Genomic DNA, 22,871 nt, shown 5'->3' on the forward strand with positions numbered 1-22,871 from the left:
TAATTGTCACCAGGATATCCAGGGGAAGCTCAAATTTCCTTCTAGCAGCCACAACACCGTCTCTCGCTGTCTTTGCATGCACAGCAGTTGGAGTATATTCAGTTTCAAGTATCAGAAGCAACACGGAACATTACAAGCACCACAGGCGTGGAGGAAAACAAGCTCGGCAACTGTACAGCCCTGCTGAGGCACTCAGTTTCTTCCTGTTATCTCTTCTTCCTCATACTTTTCTCCTGTGGCATTCTTTTCCTTACGCCCAGCCTTGCCTCTGCGCGCCGTCGTTCCTTCTAGCAGCTTTTTTTTTTTTTTGACAGCACTAATCTTTCTCTCGGTGTGAAACATTTAGTTCCGAGCATGAGTGGTTTAAGGTCTAAAAGCTAACGCGCTAATCAGTGACACACTACTGAGATCGTTGCTATTAGTGCTGCAGGTCATCCTTCCTTCTCTCCACACGCTTTAAGAAGCTACTCCTTACTTTTTGAAGGCCCAACCTTGTTAAAGAAACGTCTCACGTTTGCTCAGGAGACACTTACTGAATGAAGAAACAAATTACTGGCATTAAATATTGTTGGAAGCTTTAAAAACGACCTACAAAAAGGCTGGGTAAAAATCAAGCTCAACTTTTTGTTCCTGTACTTAATGCAGAGCAAAAAGTATTAAATGCTGCAGTTCCTCCGACGACCACAGGAGCTAGGTTGCAAAAAGAAGTCTCTTTAGTCATTTGGTTAAAAAGTTTTCCTTCACAGGTAAAATAAAGTCTTAAAGGCCAATGAAAACTAGATATATGGCATTATCTGCAATAAAGCTAGCGTGAATGTTGTAAGCTAGATGTGGATGCTGAAGATAACAGAGCTGATAATGGAAAATGCGAAACAGATAGCAAGCAAAAAAGGCTGAAGCTGATAGCTGAAAATGAAAGTTTGCTAAAATATTAGCTAAATGCCAAATTAGCCTAAAAAAAAAAAAAGGGAAAAAATCGATTAGGTCAAAACAGCTAGCATGCTGTTAAAATATTAGCTGAAATCCAGATTAGTCTAAAAATCTGGAAAAATGTCTAAATTAGCCAAAACAGCTAGCAAGATGCTAAAATATTAGTTAAACTCCAAGTTATACTAAAAATCTGGAAAAATGTCTGAATTAGCCAAACAGCTAGCATGATGCTAAAATATTAGCTGAAATCCAGATTAGCCTAAAAAACTGGAAAAATGTCTAAATTAGCCAAAACAGCTAGCATGATGCTAAAATATTAGTTAAACTCCAAGTTATACTAAAAATCTGGAAAAATGTCTGAATTAGCCAAACAGCTAGCATGATACTAAAATATTAGCTAAACTCCAAATTAGTCTAAAAAACTGAAGAAATGTCTAATTTTGCCAATATTTAGCATAATGGTAAAATATTAGCTAAACTTTAAATGTAAAATGAATGGAGGGAAAATATAAAGGTCTTAAAATAAAAATTACCTCAAGTGTTTGGAGTAATATTTGTCAAAAAAGTTATGGTATCTTGAAGAATAGGTAATGCTAAACTTTAAATATTTAATTTAAATTTTAGATTTTTATTCATAAAGACAATACAGTAAAACTCCAAAAGATAGGATCTCCTATTCTTGTTTTTTTGCAAAAGTGAGTGTTGTCATGGGCTGTTAAGTTGGAAAAAAAACTGTTCAAACTTGACTGAAATCCAGTTTTGCTACAGAGAAACTAGTCTAATCAGATTTCTAAGCATCGCTTTGTCTATAAAAGAGCTGGTAAATAATTAACACCTTCAGGACAGGGTAAAAAAAAAAAAAAAAAAAAAAACACGTCTGTGAGGCAGAGGTCAGCCTCAGGTCTGAGCTCACGCTTCTTGCCGCCTGACTGAGAACTGGCACGTTGTGCTTGTGTGTACTGCTGGTGTGCACATGGGGCTATTTGAAGGCGTAATCTGCCTCCTGATCTCTGGCGAACACCTTGCAGCTTCTAAGCTGACATTCCCTTCATAAAGCCGACACGTGAAAGGTGAACCGTGGACGGCAGGACAGGTAACAACCAGCCTTAGTAGAATAACAAAAACAACACATTTATTTTAAATAAGATTAAAATAATAATAATAAAAGGAAATCTGTTAATTTCTTCAAAAAAATAATAAACTCAGCCTGAAATGCTAAAAAAATGTGGTTTTCTTATCATCTGATGCCACCAATCCTCACAGGTGGGGGCTAAGGAACAACTGGCCCCTATTTTCTGTTTTTTAGGCTATTTTGGAGCTAAGCTAATATTTCAGCTACATGCTAGCTGTTTTGGCTAATTCGGCTTTTTTCAGTTTTTCACGCTATTTTAGAGTTAAGCTACTATTCCAGCTGCATGCTAGCTGTTCCAGCTAATTTAGCATTTTTTCTTTGTTTTTATGCTATTTTTAATGTTGCTAATATTCCAGCTACAAGCTAGCTGTTCCAGCTAATTTAACATTTTTTCAGTTTTTTAGGCTATTTTTGAGTTTAGCTAATATTTCAGCTACACGCTAGCTGTTTTGGCTAATTTAGGCTTTTTTCTTAGGCTATTTTTTAATTTTGGCTAATATTTCAGCTACACGCTAGCTGTTTTGGCTAATTTAGGCTTTTTTCCTTTTTTTAGGCTATTTTTGAGTTTAGCTAATATCTCAGCTACACGCTAGCTGTTTTGGCTAATTTTGTCTTTTTTCAGTTTTTCAGGTTGTTTCGGAGTTTATCTAACATTTCAGCTACATGCTAACTGTTTTTGATTCATTTAAGCTTTTTTCTGTTTTTTTAGGCTAATTTGGAGCTAAGCTAATATTTCAGCTACATGCTAGCTGTTTTGGCTAATTCGGCTTTTTTCAGTTTTTCACGCTATTTTAGAGTTTAGCTACTATTCCAGCTACATGCTAGCTGTTCCAGCTAATTTAGCATTTATTTCTTTGTTTTTATGCTATTTTTGAGTGTTGCTAATATTCCAGCTACAAGCTAGCTGTTTTGGCTAATTTAGGCTTTTTTCAGTTTTTTAGGCTAATTTTGGGTTTAGCTAATATTCCAGCTACACGCTAGCTGTTTTGGCTAATTTAGGCTTTTTTCAGTTTTTTAGGCTATTTTTGAGTTTAGCTAATATTTCAGCTACATGCCAACTGTTTTTGATTTATTTAGGCTTTTTTCTGTTTTTAATTAGGCTAATTTGGAGTTTAGCTAATATTTCAGTTACACGCTAGCTGTTTTGGCTAATTTTGTCTTTTTTCAGTTTTTCAGGCTGTTTCGGAGTTTATCTAATATTTCAGCTACATGCTAACTGTTTTTGATTTATTTAGGCTTTTTTCTGTTTTTTTAGGCTAATTTGGAGTTTAGCTAATATATTAGCTTTAGATATTTTAACAGTTCTTAGGCTGATCTGACATTTAGCTAATATTTTAGCTTGCTATCAGCTTCAGTGTTTTGAGCTATCAATTTCAGCATCTTCAGCGGCCAAATTCAGCTTACAGCATTCACACTAGCTTTTTTTGTGGGTAATGCTATATATCTAGTTAGCAATAACACTGCAAGCGTCTTTCCTGTTTGATCCAGCTGGATCTGTTTTGTTTGTCAGGTCCTTCCTGATTCTCAGTTTCCCAGACAGAAGCATGCTCGACTTTCTAGAATCCCACCACACCGACGACCTCTTGCCCTCTTCGCTCTCCTGAACATTCCTTCTCACGACAAAACCTCCAGCTTCTGTGTGAAATCAATTGCAATTTTTTACAGCCGATATAAGACACTTTACTGCGTCATTGATCCACTAACAAGAAGTATTAGCTTAGAAACGTGGCTTGACAGAAAAATGAGACGAATGGTGGTTCCCTGATGCAACAATGAAATGGCGTAGAATGAATGCATTTCAGCTCAGACACAGAAGGGTTTGAATTAGGATAAGAAGGAAGGGTGGTGTGCACATTTATGGTTTCAAAGCTGCACTTTTCAGGGTTCACAAGGCACGTTTTGTGCTTCAGTATTTGTTGGATAGTTGCACTATAGGGGAACTTGCCACTACTCCAGGGGCTGTGGGTTCACTGCCACATAACTGCACAGGAGTGGGGGGGTCTAGCAGTCACAAGGGTGTGGATTACAGTCACCCACCTGCAGCAGTCCGCAGACAGGGAAAAGGGTGACAGTGGTCCGGTTTTCTCTGACAAAGGGGACGAGCAGCACTCGAGGTCATTGTCCTCGTCCATGTAGCACAGAGGGGCCAAAGCTGCACTGACCCCGGGTACAGTGACCGCCTCAGGGGCCCCCGGCTGGCCTGTTTGCTTTAGGAGTGACCTGCCTGCATCAAACACGTCGTCACTCCCCAGCGGATCCTGGGATGGGAAGCCCGACTCGGCTCCTTCCAGCAGGGTGCTGCTGGACTTGTTCATGTGGAGATGGGAGGCGTAGCTGCCCATCTCGGAGCATTGGAAGCTGGCAGTTGTAGACGATCGAGAGAAGGGGAGGAGGACTCGGAGGAAGTGAGAACCTGGTGCAGAAGAAGGGTGGACGTGGGTAGAGTCGGTGGGCACGTGGTTAGCTGTAGGGAGACCCAGCATGTATTTGTGGTTGTTGGTTAAGGACGGGATGAGATGGGGCTGGGTTCTGGAGCCATTAGGACTCTGATGGGTTGGGATCAGCTTTGGGTTCAGCGTTTGCGCCCTTTGCTCCGAGCCGGGGCGCTGGGTGGACTCGTTCGTGTCCAGCTCTCCGTCTGAGCACGTGCGGTCGATGAAGTGAAGGCCGCGGCAGAGGCCGTCCACACGCTGACCCACGTCATTCAGTGACACCGAAAACCTGAGAGAGCCGCCGGGTCGGATGTTTACGGAGGCCGGGCGGAGCAGCGACAGCCAGTCTCTCTGTTTGACCTGCTTCCAGGGGGGCGGGGCATCGGTGCAGAGGGTGGCCACTAAAACGCTCCCTGACCCGTGAGAGATTTTACCGTTGGAGTTCAGCAGAACCACAGCGGTCTGCTTCTTAGAACCCTGATCCTGACTGCTGCTGTTAGCGTGTTTGACATGTTTGTGACAGACAGAAGAGGACAGCAGGACCGAATGTGGGAAAAGACAAAAAGAGAAAGGGGAGGGTGGTTTAAAAAAATAAAAAAAAAGGACAGACAGTTTTGGTTTTGCATGATTCTGTTTTTACTAAACTTATCGCCACAATGGCTCAACTGTATTGCTCTAACTTAAAGAGTAAACCTACTCTAATGAGGAACCTGCTCAGTAGCAGACAAACTCAAAGAGTCACTTTAATGCCCTTCAAGTGCTCATATGAAGAACACTGCAGCCATACATGAAGCCTAAAGTGGTTTGTACCTGCAGATGTCTTGGCTAGAGGGAGAAACCGACGTCCTTGAGAAACTGCATGGAGCGTTGACTGAAGTTGGACTTCCCGCCTGCAAAAAACAAAACAAAACCATCTTTAAGGAAATGAAATTAAAGTATCACATCTCCAGTAGTAACAGCAGAAGTCTAAGGTTGAACACAGTGCTGATGCCTCATCTACTAGATCCAATTTGTCTGCAATAAAATCTGTTAAGGACAAAACTACGGATGGGTATTGTTAATAAATTCGTGAATCAATTGGATTCTCAAGAGCCTGAATCGATTCGATTTAAATTTTTCTCAATTCTTTCGACCCATTCAATTTTGATTCAATTCAATTTTGAGTTTAATCTGATTCAGCTCACATACTGTAGAATACAGTGTTCCATGGTTTCTCTAAAGAAGAAGTTCTAACAAAAATGTTCAGATCATTAACATTATAAACATTGTTCTGCTTCTCCTGGAGGGCGTTTCAGTTTGGCCACTAGGTGGAGCTCACACTATGGTTTTACACTTTTTACAAGCAGAAGAATGCATGAGCAAAAAACTGCGCATTAGACCACAAATGGTTACTTTAAAAATGTTTCCTTAAAAGAGTTTGGAAAATTCATGTGAGTTTATAAAGATGTTCATTTAGTCAGCACTGAGCGTTAGCAATAGCCGTCCTATGGGAAACCCCATTATATGTTAGCATCAAGCTAGCGGACTTTAGCTTTATGCTTTAGCTTTGAAAAGTAAACATATTTTAAAGATCTGGATGTCTTTTAATCTATTTTAAAAGTGTTCCCAGTGATCTTTTAATTATGATTATGCAGTTTTTAGATAAAAAAAAAACAGTTTCTACAGAAATTTCCTTAGAAATTTGACTTTGAATTGTGGGGCTATTGTCACCGGGTAAGACTACCGCACTTCCCATCATCTATCTGTTTACGCTCTCTCCCACTAGCTTACGGCCTCAAACTGACATTAGCAGCGCAAAAAAAGTAGCGAGCAATTGTGGAGCTATCCAATCCACGGTTTGGATCCAGATGCCAGATCAGGCAAGGAAAACAAAGATGTTTATGAATCTATTTGTTTACAAGTGGATGAATCAGAATAGAGCAGGAAGCTTGTGGGCTGCCGACTGTAGATCCTATGTCTCACCTATAGCTCCTCGTTCACAACAATTTGAATAAAAAATACTCAGAAATGTAGTTTAGAGCTTAATTTCTTAATTTATGTCCCCCACCATTAGAAAAATACCACAAAAACATGTTAAAAATACAGTTTTCCTCAGAGTGGGACTCTAAACGAAGCAAAAGAAACATGAAGAAAAGAATCAATTCAAAATTAAGAGCATTCAAAAAATTCCTGGTACTTTTGTGCACAAAGAAACAAGATAAATATCTTTAAATTGGCAAAATTGAGGAGAATTTGTATCAATGTGGAACCTGCTTGAAACTTTTTTTTATTTTAAAAGGACCCTCTCCTATTTAGCCTGAATTTATTATAAATCCTCTTCACAGAGCGAGAACACCAAGAACAGGATCAGAGGTTGTTGGCTCGGTCAACATAAAGACACAGGGGTCCTGGTTATTTCAACAAGAGACTAATTACATATCGATTTGGTTTCTAACTAAATTCATACTCATTGCGTGACACGATCGATGGGGAACCTCTGTCCACATATGCCCTTCAGCCGGTTAATCTGCGTGTACATGAGCTCCTCCTTCATAACAGGAGCACAAACATGAGGCTCTTCTCTTTTTTAGGGTTGCAGTTTCACTGAGGTTTACCGCTTCTTTCTTTTTTTAAGCGTTTCTATACCTCGCTGAGGAAGCTTCACACGAGTGCTTCTATTGTGTATTTGGACGAGCTGCAAACTGAACAGACACTCTAGTGCAGAAAGAGACAAAAAGTGAGTTTAATTTGAATAAATAACATAATTTAGTCATGCAAAATGGTTGTTAAATAGATTGCTTTCTGAAGAAATAAATGAGTCAAATAATAAATAAATAAATAATCCCTCTTAAGGCGTCCAAGTATAATATCACTTTCCTATCAGTTAAACTACCAGCTTATAAACTTGTTTTCTATTGGACGTTGTCCTTGGTGGAGCACAGCTCTCGTTCACTGTCCTCCATGTGATTTTTTTCTTTTTTTATTGATTCATTTTCAATTAATCTTTGCTTGAATAAGCAATCTATGTTCAAGGTTCACCAACGCTCGCATCATGCAGTTTCTAAGAAGACGAGAGAAAAAAAAAAACGTTTGTGTCATTTTGTCCTCTAGTCAAGATAAAGATAAAATGATCCACACCATTGCCAAGTTTGACTTTTAAAGCTGATCACGTATAGTTTATCAATCAGGAACAACCTTTGAGTGGATTACTCTCAGAAAATAAAAGATTACAGATAAAAATTAAAAAAGAAAAATGTTCTGTTCGGGCCTTTTTGATATCTTTATTTTTCATTCTAACCTTCAGCTTTGCTCTCTCAAAGTCTCCCAGCTGATGCAAAGAGTGGAGTCCAGTTTATAATAAGTGGAGAGTGGAGAGGGACCTCAGACGAGAAAAGAAAAAGCCTCTCAGGTTGGCTGCTAAATGAGGTTTCAGCTCTCTCCCTGAGCACTAAAAGCAGTCGGGTCACAGCGGAGATGAAGAGGGTGGAGGAAGCCGTTCGCTGTGATTACACACCGGCAGTATGTGATCACAAAGGTGGGACTGCGTGCAAACTTCAACCCGAGACAAACAGGATTTCATGTTTTTGTGAATGATCAAAAGAATTGTTTAATACAATATTTTCAGTGAAACCTCAACTGGTTTGTGCAGGACGGGCAGAGCAACCTAACTGGTTGATAATTTCTCTGACATGCAACACAATTTTAAATAGAGTCGTTTCAGTGGAACCTTGTGTCAAATATCAGATTTCTACTACAAAAAATAAAAAAAAGCTAATTAATCATTTAATTTTTGTTTGTTTTATGGAAATTTTATGAGTTTTAGCAATTTTTTATGAGTAAAAATCCATAAAACTGTCGTTTTTTAGGTCATAGTTTCTGCAAATAGCAGGATTTCATTAGAAATTCACCTCTGAGTTGTGAGTGTGACTGTTGGCATCGAGTAAGCCCGCCCCCACTTCCCCATATCTAACATTACCGGTGCAACAAAAAATATTAAAGTTATTCAGCCAAACAGTTTGGATCCAGATTCCAGCTTAAATGATAAAAACAAAAACATACATGGATCTATTTGTCTGCAAGTGGAGGCATCAGAATAGAGCGGAGGAGCTTCTATGTTGCTGCTACAGGCTTTTCCCAACCGATTCACAATGATTAGACAAAATAAATGCTTAGAAATACAATTTTAAGGTTATTTTTGCTACAAGAATGTGTTAGAAAAAACTATTTTCACGAGAGAGGGGTTTTTAATTTTATAGTGAGAAATCCAGAGGAAAAAAAAATATTTTTTTATTTAGCTGCAATATTTGGACAGTAAAACTATGATAATAAAGTTTTCGTCAATGTTTCTTTGTAACATTTTTGACAAAAAGGTGTTGCATTTTTGCAAAAAAAAAGTTAAAAAAGTTTAACGTTGTTATGATTTTAGCAGTGAGACTAACTAAGTCTAATTTGATGCTACTTGTGACACAACCAGATTTGTTTGCAAGACAAAAACAAAACCACTTTTTTGCAACACTGACAATTTTAACAAAAAAAAAAAAAAAAACGTTCTTAGTAGTGTTTTAATCATGATTATGAAGTTTTTAACCAAAATCCCACAACCTAAATGTCTTTAACAGCCAGAGTCGTCCTGAAGCTCATCTGAACATCAGGCCTGTGACGTTCTCCACAGCAGTGGAGCATGTCATCCTCCAGACTGCAGCTTCAGCTTTAGAGAACGACCAGATGTTTTGCTAAATATCAGCAGCAGCCCACAGAGATGCTGTGTTTTTTTTTTATTTTTTATTTTTTGCACCGCTGTGAGGACCGTAATGCTTTAGCTCATTTGCAAACGGTGTAGGAGGCTTCTCCCAGCTCCACGGCTGAGTGCTAAAGAGAGATCGGGCTGCTGCTAAGCCTCTTGACCTCGCAGGGCGGAAAATCAACTCCTGCCAAATCAACAGGCAATCCGCAGCCCACACTCCGCCGCTTTTAGATATGCAGATACACTCCGAGCATTCTCCTATTTAACTTAATTAATTACCCTCACTACCTGCATACTTCCATAATACTTTAAATAATTTCCTCCTTACAGAAAAAAGCAGCACTTAAGGTAATGAAATGAAAAAAAGGTAAAGTTTGTCTTTTTTTTTACCTAGATCCTCCACAGTGACAGGCTCACTCATGAAGGCAATATCAACTTTATGAAAGAATTTAGCCTCTGGCTAAATTCTGCAGCTTGTTTTCCCTGTTACATAAATCTAACACTGGCTGTCTCATGACAGGCTTTCCTCTGGGAGCCAAACAAGCAAACACAGAAAACATAGAAGGCTTTTCTAACTTACATTCAGGAGTAGAAAGCAATTAATACCTCCCTATTTACACCGTAAAAACCATCCTCAGGCTATTTGTAACATTCATACGTTGTAGATTATTTGAACTTAATCATTGGCTTTTTATGTACTTGCATTTAGCGAAACATCAAACTAAATTGTCAGCAAAAAAAAAAAAAAAAAAACCATAAGAGTTAGCACATGCGTAAATTAACCATTTTTTTATCTTTATTTTTAGACAGAGCCATCACTGTAAGACAAAACACCCTGACCTACATTTCCTATTATTTCAGCGATGGGAACATTTGAGTCATTGCTAGAAATATGAAAAGCTTTCATCTTATCCTGCCAATGCTGCAGCGAGCGGGGAGACTTATAAATACACGGCACGCATCGTAAAAATATAAAGTCTTGTGGTGCATATTCATGCAGCTGACAAGGAGATGCAGTTCCAAAAAACACAACATTTCCTTTAACAAGGAGAAGGAGGAGAAGGTGTGAATGTTGTCATTCTCCTTTTGGGAAACAACAGCTGGCAGCAGGACTGCTGACTGTTAATTAAGGCTGTCCGCTGCTAATACCTCATTTCCTACACTCCATTTAACGCACAATTGTCAGAGGGATGCTGGTCCAGGTAGGATTTTTTTTTTTTTTTTTAAATGACAACAAGCTGGATTGCTGCCATCTGAAGAAATCAGATTCCTGGAAAGAGATGGGAAAAGGATGAGAGGAGGTGGAGTTCCCATCCCGTCGAGCTCCCCGTTGCAGGTAAAGGTTTGTTAAATACAGTTACCAAGCAACTATCACTACATGTCTCGCACCCCTAAAGGCAAAACACCCACACTGACTTTTTTAAAATCTTAAATTCGCTGAATATTTTTGCAATTGCTAAAAAGAACCCAACTCCTGGTACAACTTTGTAACAAAAAGACACACCGTTTTTGCCAACTTGGCAAACTCTTTTGGAGAATTCCTCCATGCACTGAAGTCAAACATCTGCCAGTTTCATAGCTGAAGAAATCCCGTTCGGCTGTGTCAGCATTTCAAACCGCTAGCTGGAGGACTGTGGTGGCGGGAGTGCACGTGTGTGTGTGTGTGTGGGGGGGCATCTTATGCCTCAACTGCACTTAATAGTCGTGTCCGCCATCGGAAATCATGTTGACATTTAAATATCTGTAACAGCAGGTTGATTGCAGCTTTTCAAGAAAGTATGAGTTTTTTTCCTATTTTACATTTCCTTTTGAAACAAAAAAACAAAACATAGTTTTCTCTCCTCTCCTCATATCCTGTAGGTAATGCATTTGCAAAGTACAATCAGGCACCTGCTCGCTTTCTTTAAAAGTTAGATGAGATCAATACGGTTCCAGCTGCTCCCTGCCGTGTCTGTCTGCATGCAAAGACGGACTCATTAAATATTGTCTGCTTCTCCATGGAGAGCAGATACGAATGATTTCTGCAGAGGTAAGCAAGCATTCGTAAACACCTGAGACTCTCCAATTGTATTTAAATATCCTTTTTCTTAAATATATACTTTTCAATCCAACTTGAATCATTTTTCAAATATAGAATTTTCTTATTTTATGCGTTTAGGCTTCATCTTGACTAATTTGCAGTTATGTTTGTGGAATAACAATAAAAAAAAAATCAGTGTATATATTTTTTTACATTTTCAAACACTCAGTATTTTCTCCTTTAGATCCTCTTTTCTGCCCTTTAATTTTTTTAGAATGCGTTCAGATGCATTCAGGGCCAAAAATGATTTTACTTCAAGCTCATGCAACATGTCAAAATTAGGCTCCCCAAAAACAGCCAGGATGGCTTTATAAAAGGTTTTTTAAAAACCTTATTCGTAATGACAGACAACTATTTTTGCAAACTTAGCAATGTTAACCATTCATTTGCAGCATTTGGCCGTTTAGCATTTTATTATTGGTGGCGAGTCATTTCGATTTGTTCTTGCTTTTTTTTTTTTTTTTACCATTTAAATTTTTTCAGCAGCTTTGTCCCTTTTATTTTAGCTAATCTTAACAGATTTAAAAGATAAAATTAGTTTAATCTGAAACACGACTATCTGTCATTGTGTAAATGCTGTAGTGATTCTCCTGAATGAGAAATTGCTAAAATCCCTCATCAACTTTGTGCACTTTAAACCTTGTGACCTTCCACATATATGTTTAGCTGGAGACACCATTAAACTTTAAAATGTTCAGCAACCACTGGGTTTTTAGGGTAATTTGGCATTTCATTTTTATTTTTAGCAAGCAGTTTTTGGCTAATTTAGACATGTCTCCAGTTTTGTCGGAAAATTTTGAGTTTAGAGAACATTTTAGCATTATGCTACCTGTTATCAGCTAATTTAGACACGTTTCCAGTTAAGTTTAACTAATATTTTAGCATTATGCTAGCTGTTTTGGCTAGTTTTGAAATGTTTCCAGTTTTTTGTTAGGAAAATATGTAGCTTAGCTAACATTTTAGCATTATGCTAGCTGTTCTTGGCTAATTTAGACATGTTTCCATTTGAGTTTAGCTAACATTTTAGCATTATGCTAGGTGTTTTGGCTAATTTTGAAACGTTTTCAGTTTTTTGTTAGGAAAATATGTAGCTTAGCTAACATTTTAGCATTATGCTAGGTATTTTGGCTAGTTTTGAAATGTTTCCAGTTTTTTGTTAGGAAAATATGTAGCTTAGCTAACATTTTAGCATTATGCTGGCTGTTCTTGGCTAATTTAGACACGTTTCCATTTGAGTTTAGCTAACATTTTAGCATTATGCTGGCTGTTCTTGGCTAATTTAGACATGTTTCCATTTGAGTTTAGCTAACATTTTAGCATTATGCTAGCTGTTCTTGGCTAATTTAGACATGTTTCCATTTGAGTTTAGCTAACATTTTAGCATTATGCTAGGTGTTTTGGCTAATTTTGAAACGTTTTCAGTTTTTTGCTAGGAAAATATGTAGCTTAGCTAACATTTTAGCATTATGCTGGCTGTTCTTGGCTAATTTAGACACATTTCCATTTGAGTTTAGCTAACATTTTAGCATTATGCTAGTTGTTTTTGGCGAATTTGGACATCTTTCCGATTATTTGGCTAATTTGGCATTTAGCTAAAACATTTTCAGCTATCAGCTCTGGCATCTTCAGCAGCCAAATTCAGCTTACAGCACTCACACTTGCATTATTGCAGATAATTAGCCTCCTTCCACTCTTTTTATGTTTTTGTAACATTGGCTATTTGCACAAAAACACTATTTTTTAAAAATGTAATCCATATCAAAAGCTCCAGCTTCCAGCAAAAACCTTCAACTAATTATCTGTGCTTTTATTTTACTTTCATTTTTACTGAATTAAAAGTAAATGAGGAGTAAATTAGCCTTCCTAATAAAAAAGGAGCACGCTTCAGTTGGTTATCGTTGCATCACATTAGTAATTGAGCCACATGCCGCTTTTTAAAACATTGATAATATTTGACCGGAGCAGTAACCCCGAAAAAAAGATTAGCTCATTTACCACCTGCACGCAGCAAGGCATGCTGGTCCACTTTAAAGAGTGAAAAGATGAAACGTTACTGCTGGGTGCCGTCCTGCGGTGACAAAATGACCATGACATCTATTAGCACAAGGAGCGGCTTTATCCTTTAAGAGGCTCAAGAGAGCATGCACAGAAACTGTAGAGCCTCGTTTAATAGAGGCTGATATCTGTCATGGCGACCAAGAAGAAAGGAGGAAAAGGAGGATGAGGGGTCAGAGGTTTTTCCTCAGCTTATTCTACTAAACCTTTTATCGCATTCATTGTTTTCCTTTTCTTTTCTATAACGACAAGCTGCAGCAAATTGATGCAGATTGTTAGGTCGTTGAAAGTCCAACTATATTTTATCTATTAGAAGTCTTTTATTTATAATTCAGATTTAAGCCAAAATAAAGGACATATTTTCTGCAGACCAGCAGTAATTCATTAGAAATTCGCCTCTAACTTGTTGGCGGAACTGCAAGTGCAGAGTAAGCCCGCCTGCATTTCCCATCATCCATCCGCTAGCTTACATTAGCAGTGCAAGAAAAAAGGTGAGCAATAATAGAGCTATCCAGATGTTCAGTTTTAAGCCAGTTGAAATGAGAAAAATGAAGAATTTTATAGACTTATTTGTCTGCAAGTGGATGCATCAGAATGGAGCAGAGCAAGGCCGCTAACTATAGCTGCTACAACACAGCTACAGGCTTTTTCAAACATTTGTTTTTGTCCTGATTACCAACAGTTTGAATAAAGAAACTGAATTTTAAAGCTAAAAACACAATTTGAGTGCATCTTTAATTAGAATATGCTTGACTCACCTTTGATATATTGCTGGATCTGCTTGCTGAGTGACCCAGAGGCTTTTCATTCTGTAAGAGGCAAGAAAGAAAACCAATATTAGTGAAACAAAGACTATTCAACCATAGACGTATATTAATATTTATTTATTTTTATAATACAAACCACAGTTTGTAATATCTTTCATTTTTAACAAAGAAAACTGGATTTAAAGAACAGCTTCAATACATGATTCACAGGTTTGTTAAGCCTGCATCAGTGCAGCTAATCCTCTGGCTTCAAAATAACCATCTTATGTTTCTTCTCTAAAATATATAAATCACAGAAAACGCATATAAAATCGTGAACGTGGGATATTTATGGTCATCTAGGACTTTTTCATAAGCAGCACAAACATACAGTAGATTTCCTGGTATCCCAACAGACCTTTGAGCCTGAAATGTTTACCATCGCAAAGATTATTTGACTAAAATACATAATCAGCATGTCCAACGAAATCAAGTCATTTGCTTCCAATCAGCGTTCTAACGTTGTATTTTGCGGCAGACTTTCTTCGATCCTCCTAAAACAGATAAAAATCTTCCAGCATTTTTATTTTTTTACTGCATTCAGTATTGATGTTGGAGCCATGCATGCCAACGTAATAAGTTATCAATAACAGTTACACAAGAATTCACACTGATGGGACACGTGCACACGCACGAGAAAACCTCCTCTGGTATTACTAAAATAAAAGTAAATATTTGATATCATGAATAATCTTTAATTACTTTATTGGTCAAAGATTCATGAAAAGAAAACACTTCCTTTCTTTCATTAGACATTTCAAGGTCACACTGTGAAGGAAACGAGGTGAAAATGTCCTTTTTTTAAAAAATAACTTGGTTAAAAACCTTTAATCTTTTAAATAAAAGCACTGTAGGTGTTAAAAACACACAGCTCAAGCATCATCTCATCCTTTTTAAGAACCACAACAGCTTTGACACCAAAAATCATGGATCACAACCTCCTGTCCAAACAAACCAGGCCCTTAAGATTCTACAGGAGAGCCTCATCCATCTAGTTACCATAGTAATAGGACTACACACGTCCTCTCAACCCCTTGTTGCTGACTCTCCTCTCATCTTTCTTACCGCCTGAGGTCATGTAAATACAACACAAACACATGAATGCATGCCAATGAGCCTCCAGACGCGGCTGACAACAACAATGCTTTCCTTTGATGCAATTATGGGGTTAACAATCGTCCTAACGCACACATTCGATTATCATACTCCTATAGTGGAAAGAAGAGAGTGCAGTTTCACACAGATCGGATGCATGATTACAGTACTGTTAACGTTTTATTTTTCAGTTTTATCGTCATTTTTTCTTCGATAAGGTCAAAATGATTCAGTTTGATCATATTATAATTGATGGACAGTTTCATCAAAGGTAATTCTGGAGCTTTATCTCATTCGGATTCACAAAACGGACTTCCTGACACATAACTGCTTAAACCAGATAAGTGGGAAACATGGTTGTTGTTTTTCTAACAATTTAAATCCTAATTACAATAATAAAAACATTTGAGTTTAAACGGTGCTGCCGACAGCACGGGGTCCGGGAGTCACCTTCCCTGGAATCAAGAAAGGAGACTTTATTCTCAGAGCTCATACATAATTCTGATAGAAAGGTTTTAGTTGGCTGGGGAACCTTTCCCCATCTCCTCTGTGGGTTTGTTAGCAGGCAAAGCTTCTGATAACACGGGTTTCAGATGAGACCCTAAAGACTTAGGCTTGTAAAAAGAAGCTTATAAGGGGAGAGGTCATATACGGAGGGATTGCTCTTCAGGCCACTGCTTCTGGCCCTCAGGGAGCAGCTCAGCTGTGCAGGAATCTACCAGATAACACTTCTCTGAACCTTGCTTCTATTAAATCTGTCAGTAAAGTTGCACTCTTCGTCCAAACTTTCTCGCCAATAAAATCGAAGTTTAACACCGAGGTTCTTAACTTTTGGCATTAAAATGTCTTTATTTTATATCAGTCAAAGTAAATTTTATTTAGTTTACTAAAGACCATTTTGTAACCAACAGACTAAGCCCCAAAATTTCTGTTTTTCAAATCTGACATAATCCCAGAAGGGGCAAATAATGCAGTTCCTCAAAGGGCCACTAGAGGCTGGTGATAAAAGGGAGCAAAGTCCCATTCAAAAGTTAGATTTTGCACCAAAACTTATTTGTTTTGCTTCATATTGAAGACAATTTCAGGTGGTGGTGGTGGTGGGTCATATCAGTCTATGGACCTACAACAGATGGGAACCCTCAAGAGATACTGTTTAATGGGTCCATTTTACAATGGAAACGCTCAAAATACTGGATCGAACTGGACTGTATCGTACCACTCAGAGGTACTCAGACCCCTGGTGATCCAAACAGGAAGTACACTCGGGAAGTACAATCCCATACACTTCAATATAGAAATAAACAGCTATTAATCAGTCACGTTTTTTTCTAATCCTATTTTTATTTGACCTTGGTAGTCTTGATTTGTGGGCTTTGTTTATTTGTTTTCTTTCGGTAGATTTTGGTTAGGTAGCCATTAGCAGGGAGCTAATGGGAGACTAAATTGGCTTCATTTTGTAGGAACAAGTCATTTTTGATGGGTGACATCACACTCGCTCAGTCCAGTTCTCATATACAGTCAATGGGCTTGCCCCACCTTCTCCCAACAATTGCTGCTGTGTTGGTTCCAGCATCCCCGTGAACCCAAAGCAAATCATCGGGTTCTAATCACAGATGGGGGACATCTGCCAACATGGGTGGAGAAACCCTAAGATATACTTTATCTAAAACAGATAAAGGCGATCTAGTAGCCAAAGAGATGTTGTGTGTTGTAGGTTGTTGACAGAAGCGTTTTCTCTGCATCATTTCAGCCAACATAAACCTGACGCCGCTTTACAGCAGCAAGAACATAAAACTGAACTTTACAAGGAACAGTAGGGTCATAAAGCACGAGCTGCTGGACAAACTTCACCTGTTACATAACATTACATAAATTTAAAGCCATTATCACTTTTATAAAGTCACATTATCATGCATAAAAGTGTACCTTTGAGTTTTGTTTTCTGCTTTTCCAACACCCTTTACAATGAGACGCGCCCAGACTCATTCTCTCATGGATAAGGCATGTCTCACAAACCGAAATAGGATCTGGCCATCATTAACCGAGTTGACTCTCTTCAACTTTATTCCGGGTTCCCCCGAGTGGAAGGAGGCAAATCTACCAGCGTTAATGATAGCATTTACATGCAAACTTTTCTGCTGCCTGAAATAGTTTGATCACTTGTAAACACATCATTAATATTAGAGTCTGCTTCAAGCCTGAAAATGAAAGAGCGGAGCCTCCCTGAAGGCACCGCAGAGATTTAAGTCCCTGCACTCCCGACTTCCTCTGCCTCGGAAGCAAACCTACACTGCAGCTCAGGTTTGTTTTTTTTTTTTAGTCTGCAAATTTCTCCTCTATTATCTACAAACACAATGCACCTCTATCTGAAAGCAGCTCAATTCAAATCAGCAGAAGAAACAAGCCAAAAAGAGGAATCCTCACAGTTCAGTGACCCTCTGGTCATGTACACCTCCACTGTTTACCCACTTCCTTTAGAAAATAATCTAATCTGGAAAACGGAAGGATAAAAAACATTCAAAGAACGCCAGGTTAGTAAAGAAGCTGCCAAAATAATTTTATATTTTGGGGAAAAAAAGATCAAGTAAAAGCATAAAAAATTACATTTCAGGGTAAAATGTATTATAAAAAAATAACATCCTAAAAGATTTATGGACCAAAATAAATATTTTTTTCCTGGATGTTGCATCTTTTATGCTAAAAAAGGATTTTCCAAAAGTTTTGACATGATCCATCTATTAGTTAAAGTAAATACTTAAGATATTTTTATCTTTTTTAAATTAAATTAAATTGGAATCAATAAAATTAGAAAAAGTGCAGCTCAGAGATTAGGACTTGGACTTGAGCCACATTTAAGTCTCGCGTGTAGAAACTAAACTCAACCAGAAGGAGTCAAAGTCCCAGACTTGTGTACAATGTTTATTTGTTTATTGCCATTTTTATTATCTGGAGGAAGTTGCTGTCAAGTCTAAAAATAAAAAGCTCTTTCAATGCTTTTGATTTTGGAAAACAGAAACTGTCTCCCAATGTGTTTTAACAAGTTCACAAAACAAGTAGTTTTGTGACAATCAAATATTTATTTTAACGTTACGTTTTTAGACTAGAGACTTGAAAAATATGACTTGTGAGTATCTTCAGCCTAACTTTAACACATTCAGTCACTGACATATCCACTAACGTCAAGCAGAAGAGGTATTTCGGTTTTTCCAAATAGGATTTTGTATTGAAGGCTGAAGGTGTCTGCCAGCATCCGAACATGAACACCTGAGTGAGTGATGATATCATCTATTACAATAAGAGATTTTATAAATACATTTAGGGATTATATTAGATATTTATTCATTTTACATGGAAGAAATTGTCATTTAAATCCAAGAAGATCATTTTGACTCAACTATGAGTTTGTCTTACATGTGTAGAAATAAAAATAAAAGTCAAACTATGACAAAAGCTTTATTTTTAAGAGAAAAACACCAGCAAAAAACACAAATGTGCATAGACTATTCTTAATAGTTATAGTTTTATGACTGTAGACACAAATAGAAATCAACACAGATTAAGTGATAAAAAAAGACAGAAAAATGTTCTCTAAAATAAATGTCAGCAGTTGAAATGATCCTCGACGAATGCAAAGGTTAAAATTGGGCCTTGAGGTTATTTTTTTTTTTTTTTTTTTTCTGAATGTTCAAAATTCTGCAGACAAGTTGATACAAGATATGACTCCTGACTGCAAAATCCACAAAAAAACTTGAGATAATTCCCAGAAATGTCCAATATACCATCACAAATTGCCCAAAAAACACATAAATCTTAAAAATAAACACACGTGACGACAAGATGAGTGTTATCAGTAGGAAGGTGGTTTTTAAGCAGTTTCCTGTCGATGGGAACTAACTTTGGCTGTATCAAAGTAAGCAGAGTGGGCATCTGAGCACAACCAGATGGGAAATGTCAAATATGCAGAGGAAAAACATTTGTGGTTCGGATGACCACAGACGCATCGAAAACCAAAAACAATGGCGGCGCGTCTGAAGGAAGAGGAAATTGCAGGCAGGTCACGCAGTTCAGACAGAACAGAGGAGAATAGAGGGCGACGTTGTGGGTATTTAAAAAGAACAGAGCACATGTTGGTGTTTTTCAGTAAAGTCATCTGCTGTATTATATTTAGTCAGTGTGAGACGTTTATTTCTACCAAAAAAACTGCAGCTTTTACAGTAGATGAGAGCATCAGAAACTTTTTCACCTACAATTAAACTGGAATTTCCGAGCAGGATACGGAGATAACCAGCAGCTAGCATGACTAAGCAGAAAAGCTCCAGCAAACTGGTGGAGAAGTGAAACTGACTAGCCAAATGAAGTGGAGAAGCAGGAGGATGCAGCTGCAACATCCAGACATGGTGAAATATTTCTGAAAGCTCGTCGCCTCATTAGCTCTACTTCAGGTTTACCTCCTCTCTATGACACGAGTCGTTACTTGTGAGGAAAATGTCAGATAATTAGTGCTTCTCCGCCGAGTCATTAGTGCTTAACCCTTCAGTCCTACACTAAGGACAGTTTTTATAGCTAAATGGATATGAAAAAAGACTTCTTTACTGAATTTGCTGAATGAAAATGAAAAAAAAAAACCTTAATTTCTGGTAAATGTTGAAACTCAGAGGTTTTAAAGTCAGCCGTTTTACTGGGAAAACAGAAGTAGGAGACGACGTTCTTTAGTTTCACATCCAAAGATGCACAGAATCAGACCACTTTAAATCAGCTCAGGACTCACAGAGCTACTCAATCGGGCAAAAGAAAAACACGCAGCATCCACTGATGAGGCTGCTTCAATGCCAGGCTGATTTTACAAGTACAGAATGGTCTGAGCAGCACAGATACACAAAGTCAGGCTGGAAGGACAGAAATCATATCAGAGCAGTCAGAAATCTACACCTTGTGTTTTTATTCTACGTTACAATAACTGAGAAATATATATTTGCACACAACCCAGAAAAGGATCATACAAAGACACAGTTGTGGTTAGCTTCAGTTTTATATGCTTCCTTATGAAGCCTTCTTCCACCAGCTGCTTACAAAACGGTTTACTTTTTCACAGTTAATTGGGGGAATTGTTAGTTTATTTGATTAACGTTAGCTTGAAATAACTAGCTAACAAAGCTAAAATCATTCCCAGTGATTATTTAATTGTGATTATACTCTTTTTAGCCAAAAGAAAAGAAAAACTGTCGTTTTCTAGAACATAGTTACCCCAGAGCTGCAGTAATTCATCAGGAGTAAGCCTGCTCTGATTTCCCATTACCTCTTTCTCTAGCTGGTTTCTTTCATGCTAGTTAGCATTAGCCCAAATGAAAAGTGACAACGGTATTCGCATGTAATTTTCTAAATACTGCAGTCAGTTCTGAACTTCTTTTTCTTTTCTGCACGGACCCGAAGGAAAAGTTAAAGGTTAAGATTACAGTTCCGGTTCGGGTTAATACACCAAATGGTTCCCGATCGCCGCCGCATCCGCACTCTAGCTGCATGACAGCTAACGGGAGTTTAGCATTAAATACTGCTTTGGATGCACTAAAAATACGTGAAAATATGCACAAGTCTGCATCTTGTCTGCATCTATTACATGTCACCAACATGAATTTCCATCAGCTTTTGAGCTGGTCACATTAATAACATCAGCAATCGCAAGTTACCTTCTAAGTTTGCCATGTAGGACGACACATACAAATCATTTTTGAATTTTTATTTTGGAGTATTTCGCTAGGAAGACACACAATACACCTAACATTGTTTATACCAAACACTCCACTATTTCCATATAAACAATAGTCCACTGGCCCAACCGGAAATGATTGAACAATCATACACCGAATGTGGAAGTAGGTCGTGCATGGAGCTCCTTTTGCTGTACAGTTTTGAGCCGGATGCAAGAAAAACAAAGATGGGTCTATTTGTTTAGTAAGTGGATTCATCAGAATGGAGCCCACTCAGCGGTTTTCTACCTCATAAATAACATCTTTTTCAAACATTTTTTCATCTGCTCCTAATTCATCACAATTTAAACACAGAAATACTCAGAAATGCAATTTTAATCTCAATTTTCTTTATAAATGTCCATTATGAGAAAAAAAGCTAAAAACATAATTTTTATTGGTCTTTAAACTTATCTTAAAATCAACAAACAGGAAATAAAATACTAGTCGGCTAGATTTTTACAAAGATAAATGAAGACAGAATAAATATCCAGAAAATGATAAACGGAGTGTAGATTTCTTGTGAACCTAAACAAAAATGTTTCCAATGTGTATGTAATCAGTCAACCTTTAAAAACAAAACTCTCAGACAGATATGATCATTTTGAAAACTTTCAAAGTAAACCGGATTGAGCTGACTCAGACATTCGGAGTAATAACTAAACCAAAAGCAAAACCCAACTTGCGACTAAAACTCCTGTGCACCCTTTCCAATCAGGCTTCATCTCGCTCTTGGCTCGTCTTCCTCAGCTCTCCCTCCATCTCCCCTGCAGAACGAGGCCTAAGCTCTGCCATGACATGTGACCGCTCTAATCTCCTTCTCCCTCCACCCAGCTGCGGATTTGACACAAAACCTCTGCAGTTCGGTTCATCACTTGATAATGTGATATCCTAAGCTGTAGGGGGAGAGAAAAAGAGGCGGGTTTTTGTTTGTTTGTTTGTTTGTTTGTCTGGCTGCTCCACTGAGGAGTTCTCATTCTTTCTGGAAAAGTGCAGCTAAATGCCAGAGAACACAGCCCTCTGGCAGGGAGGAGTTCTTGTGTTTCATCATGTTCTGTACCTTCACAATCTGTTATCGAGCTCCAACAACACACAAACTGATAGCAACTGCTGCACACGGCGCATCTGCCCGCCCCGTGCTCTCCTGCACGGAGGGCAGAGAAAGTGGGTCAACCTTTAACACCGGAGAGGTGGCAGATGTTCATCTGAGATGCATAAAGAAAGACGCGCACAACTAACCCTGAATGTGCATGAAAGGATTCTAGAAAACACATTTGTGTAGAAGTTCAGTGAAGGGTAGAGGAAGTCTCATCTCCTGCACTTTAGCTCCAAAATATAGATGAAAACACAAATATTTCTGCTGCAGAATCTGTATTTGCACCAGCAGCACACATACCTGAATCTTCATCTTCCAACAGGAATTCATGGCTGGATCCGGAAGCCCCCTCACCTCTCAGACACCTTCACAGCACCCCAGTACGCCGGGGTTTGTTTACATGCTGTAGGTCCTCACACAGGCGGAATCCAGAGAGCCGAGCCCCAACAAATACGGAAGTGAAACTGCGGCAACAATGTCACACGTCGCCGTGGCGACTGCGGAGTGGAAACAAAGACGCAGGATGAGATAGGAGGAGAGAAAGAGAGCCGGCTGAGGGAGGGAGACCGAGTGACTGCCCTACATTTTCCTTTCTAAAACACACACGAACACAGAGGCAGAGCTGCTGCCGCCACCGCCGCCGCCGCTTGTCCGGGCTTGCCTCCAGGCTTCCTCAGCTGCACACACACAGTCAATCTGCTACTGTAATCCTATTGGCTGAGCACCACTTCCTCCAGCTGATCTTCATGAGAAGTGGGGGGGAGGGGCAAACTGTTGA

The 22,871-nt window shown here is 38.5% G+C and overlaps 1 protein-coding gene across 2 annotated transcripts in view; it reads right to left on the bottom strand.

The window, feature by feature from the left end:
* Nucleotides 1–22,871, bottom strand: part of march8 (membrane-associated ring finger (C3HC4) 8) — a 90,256-nt gene that overhangs the window by 11,975 nt on the left and 55,410 nt on the right. Inside the window, exons 3-5 of one of the 2 annotated variants that reach the window (XM_024297839.2) lie at nt 14,111–14,161; nt 5,305–5,384; nt 4,100–4,987 (exon numbers count right to left, since the gene is read on the bottom strand). In XM_024297839.2, coding sequence (XP_024153607.1) covers nt 4,100–4,987; nt 5,305–5,384; nt 14,111–14,161 — 1,019 coding nt within the window. The remainder of the gene's footprint in view (nt 1–4,099; nt 4,988–5,304; nt 5,385–14,110; nt 14,162–22,871) is intronic. The other variant, XM_024297838.2, reaches the window with a different exon arrangement.

Source organism: Oryzias melastigma, linkage group LG15, assembly GCF_002922805.2.
Source record: "Oryzias melastigma strain HK-1 linkage group LG15, ASM292280v2, whole genome shotgun sequence".
In the NCBI taxonomy this organism is placed as follows: domain Eukaryota; kingdom Metazoa; phylum Chordata; class Actinopteri; order Beloniformes; family Adrianichthyidae; genus Oryzias; species Oryzias melastigma.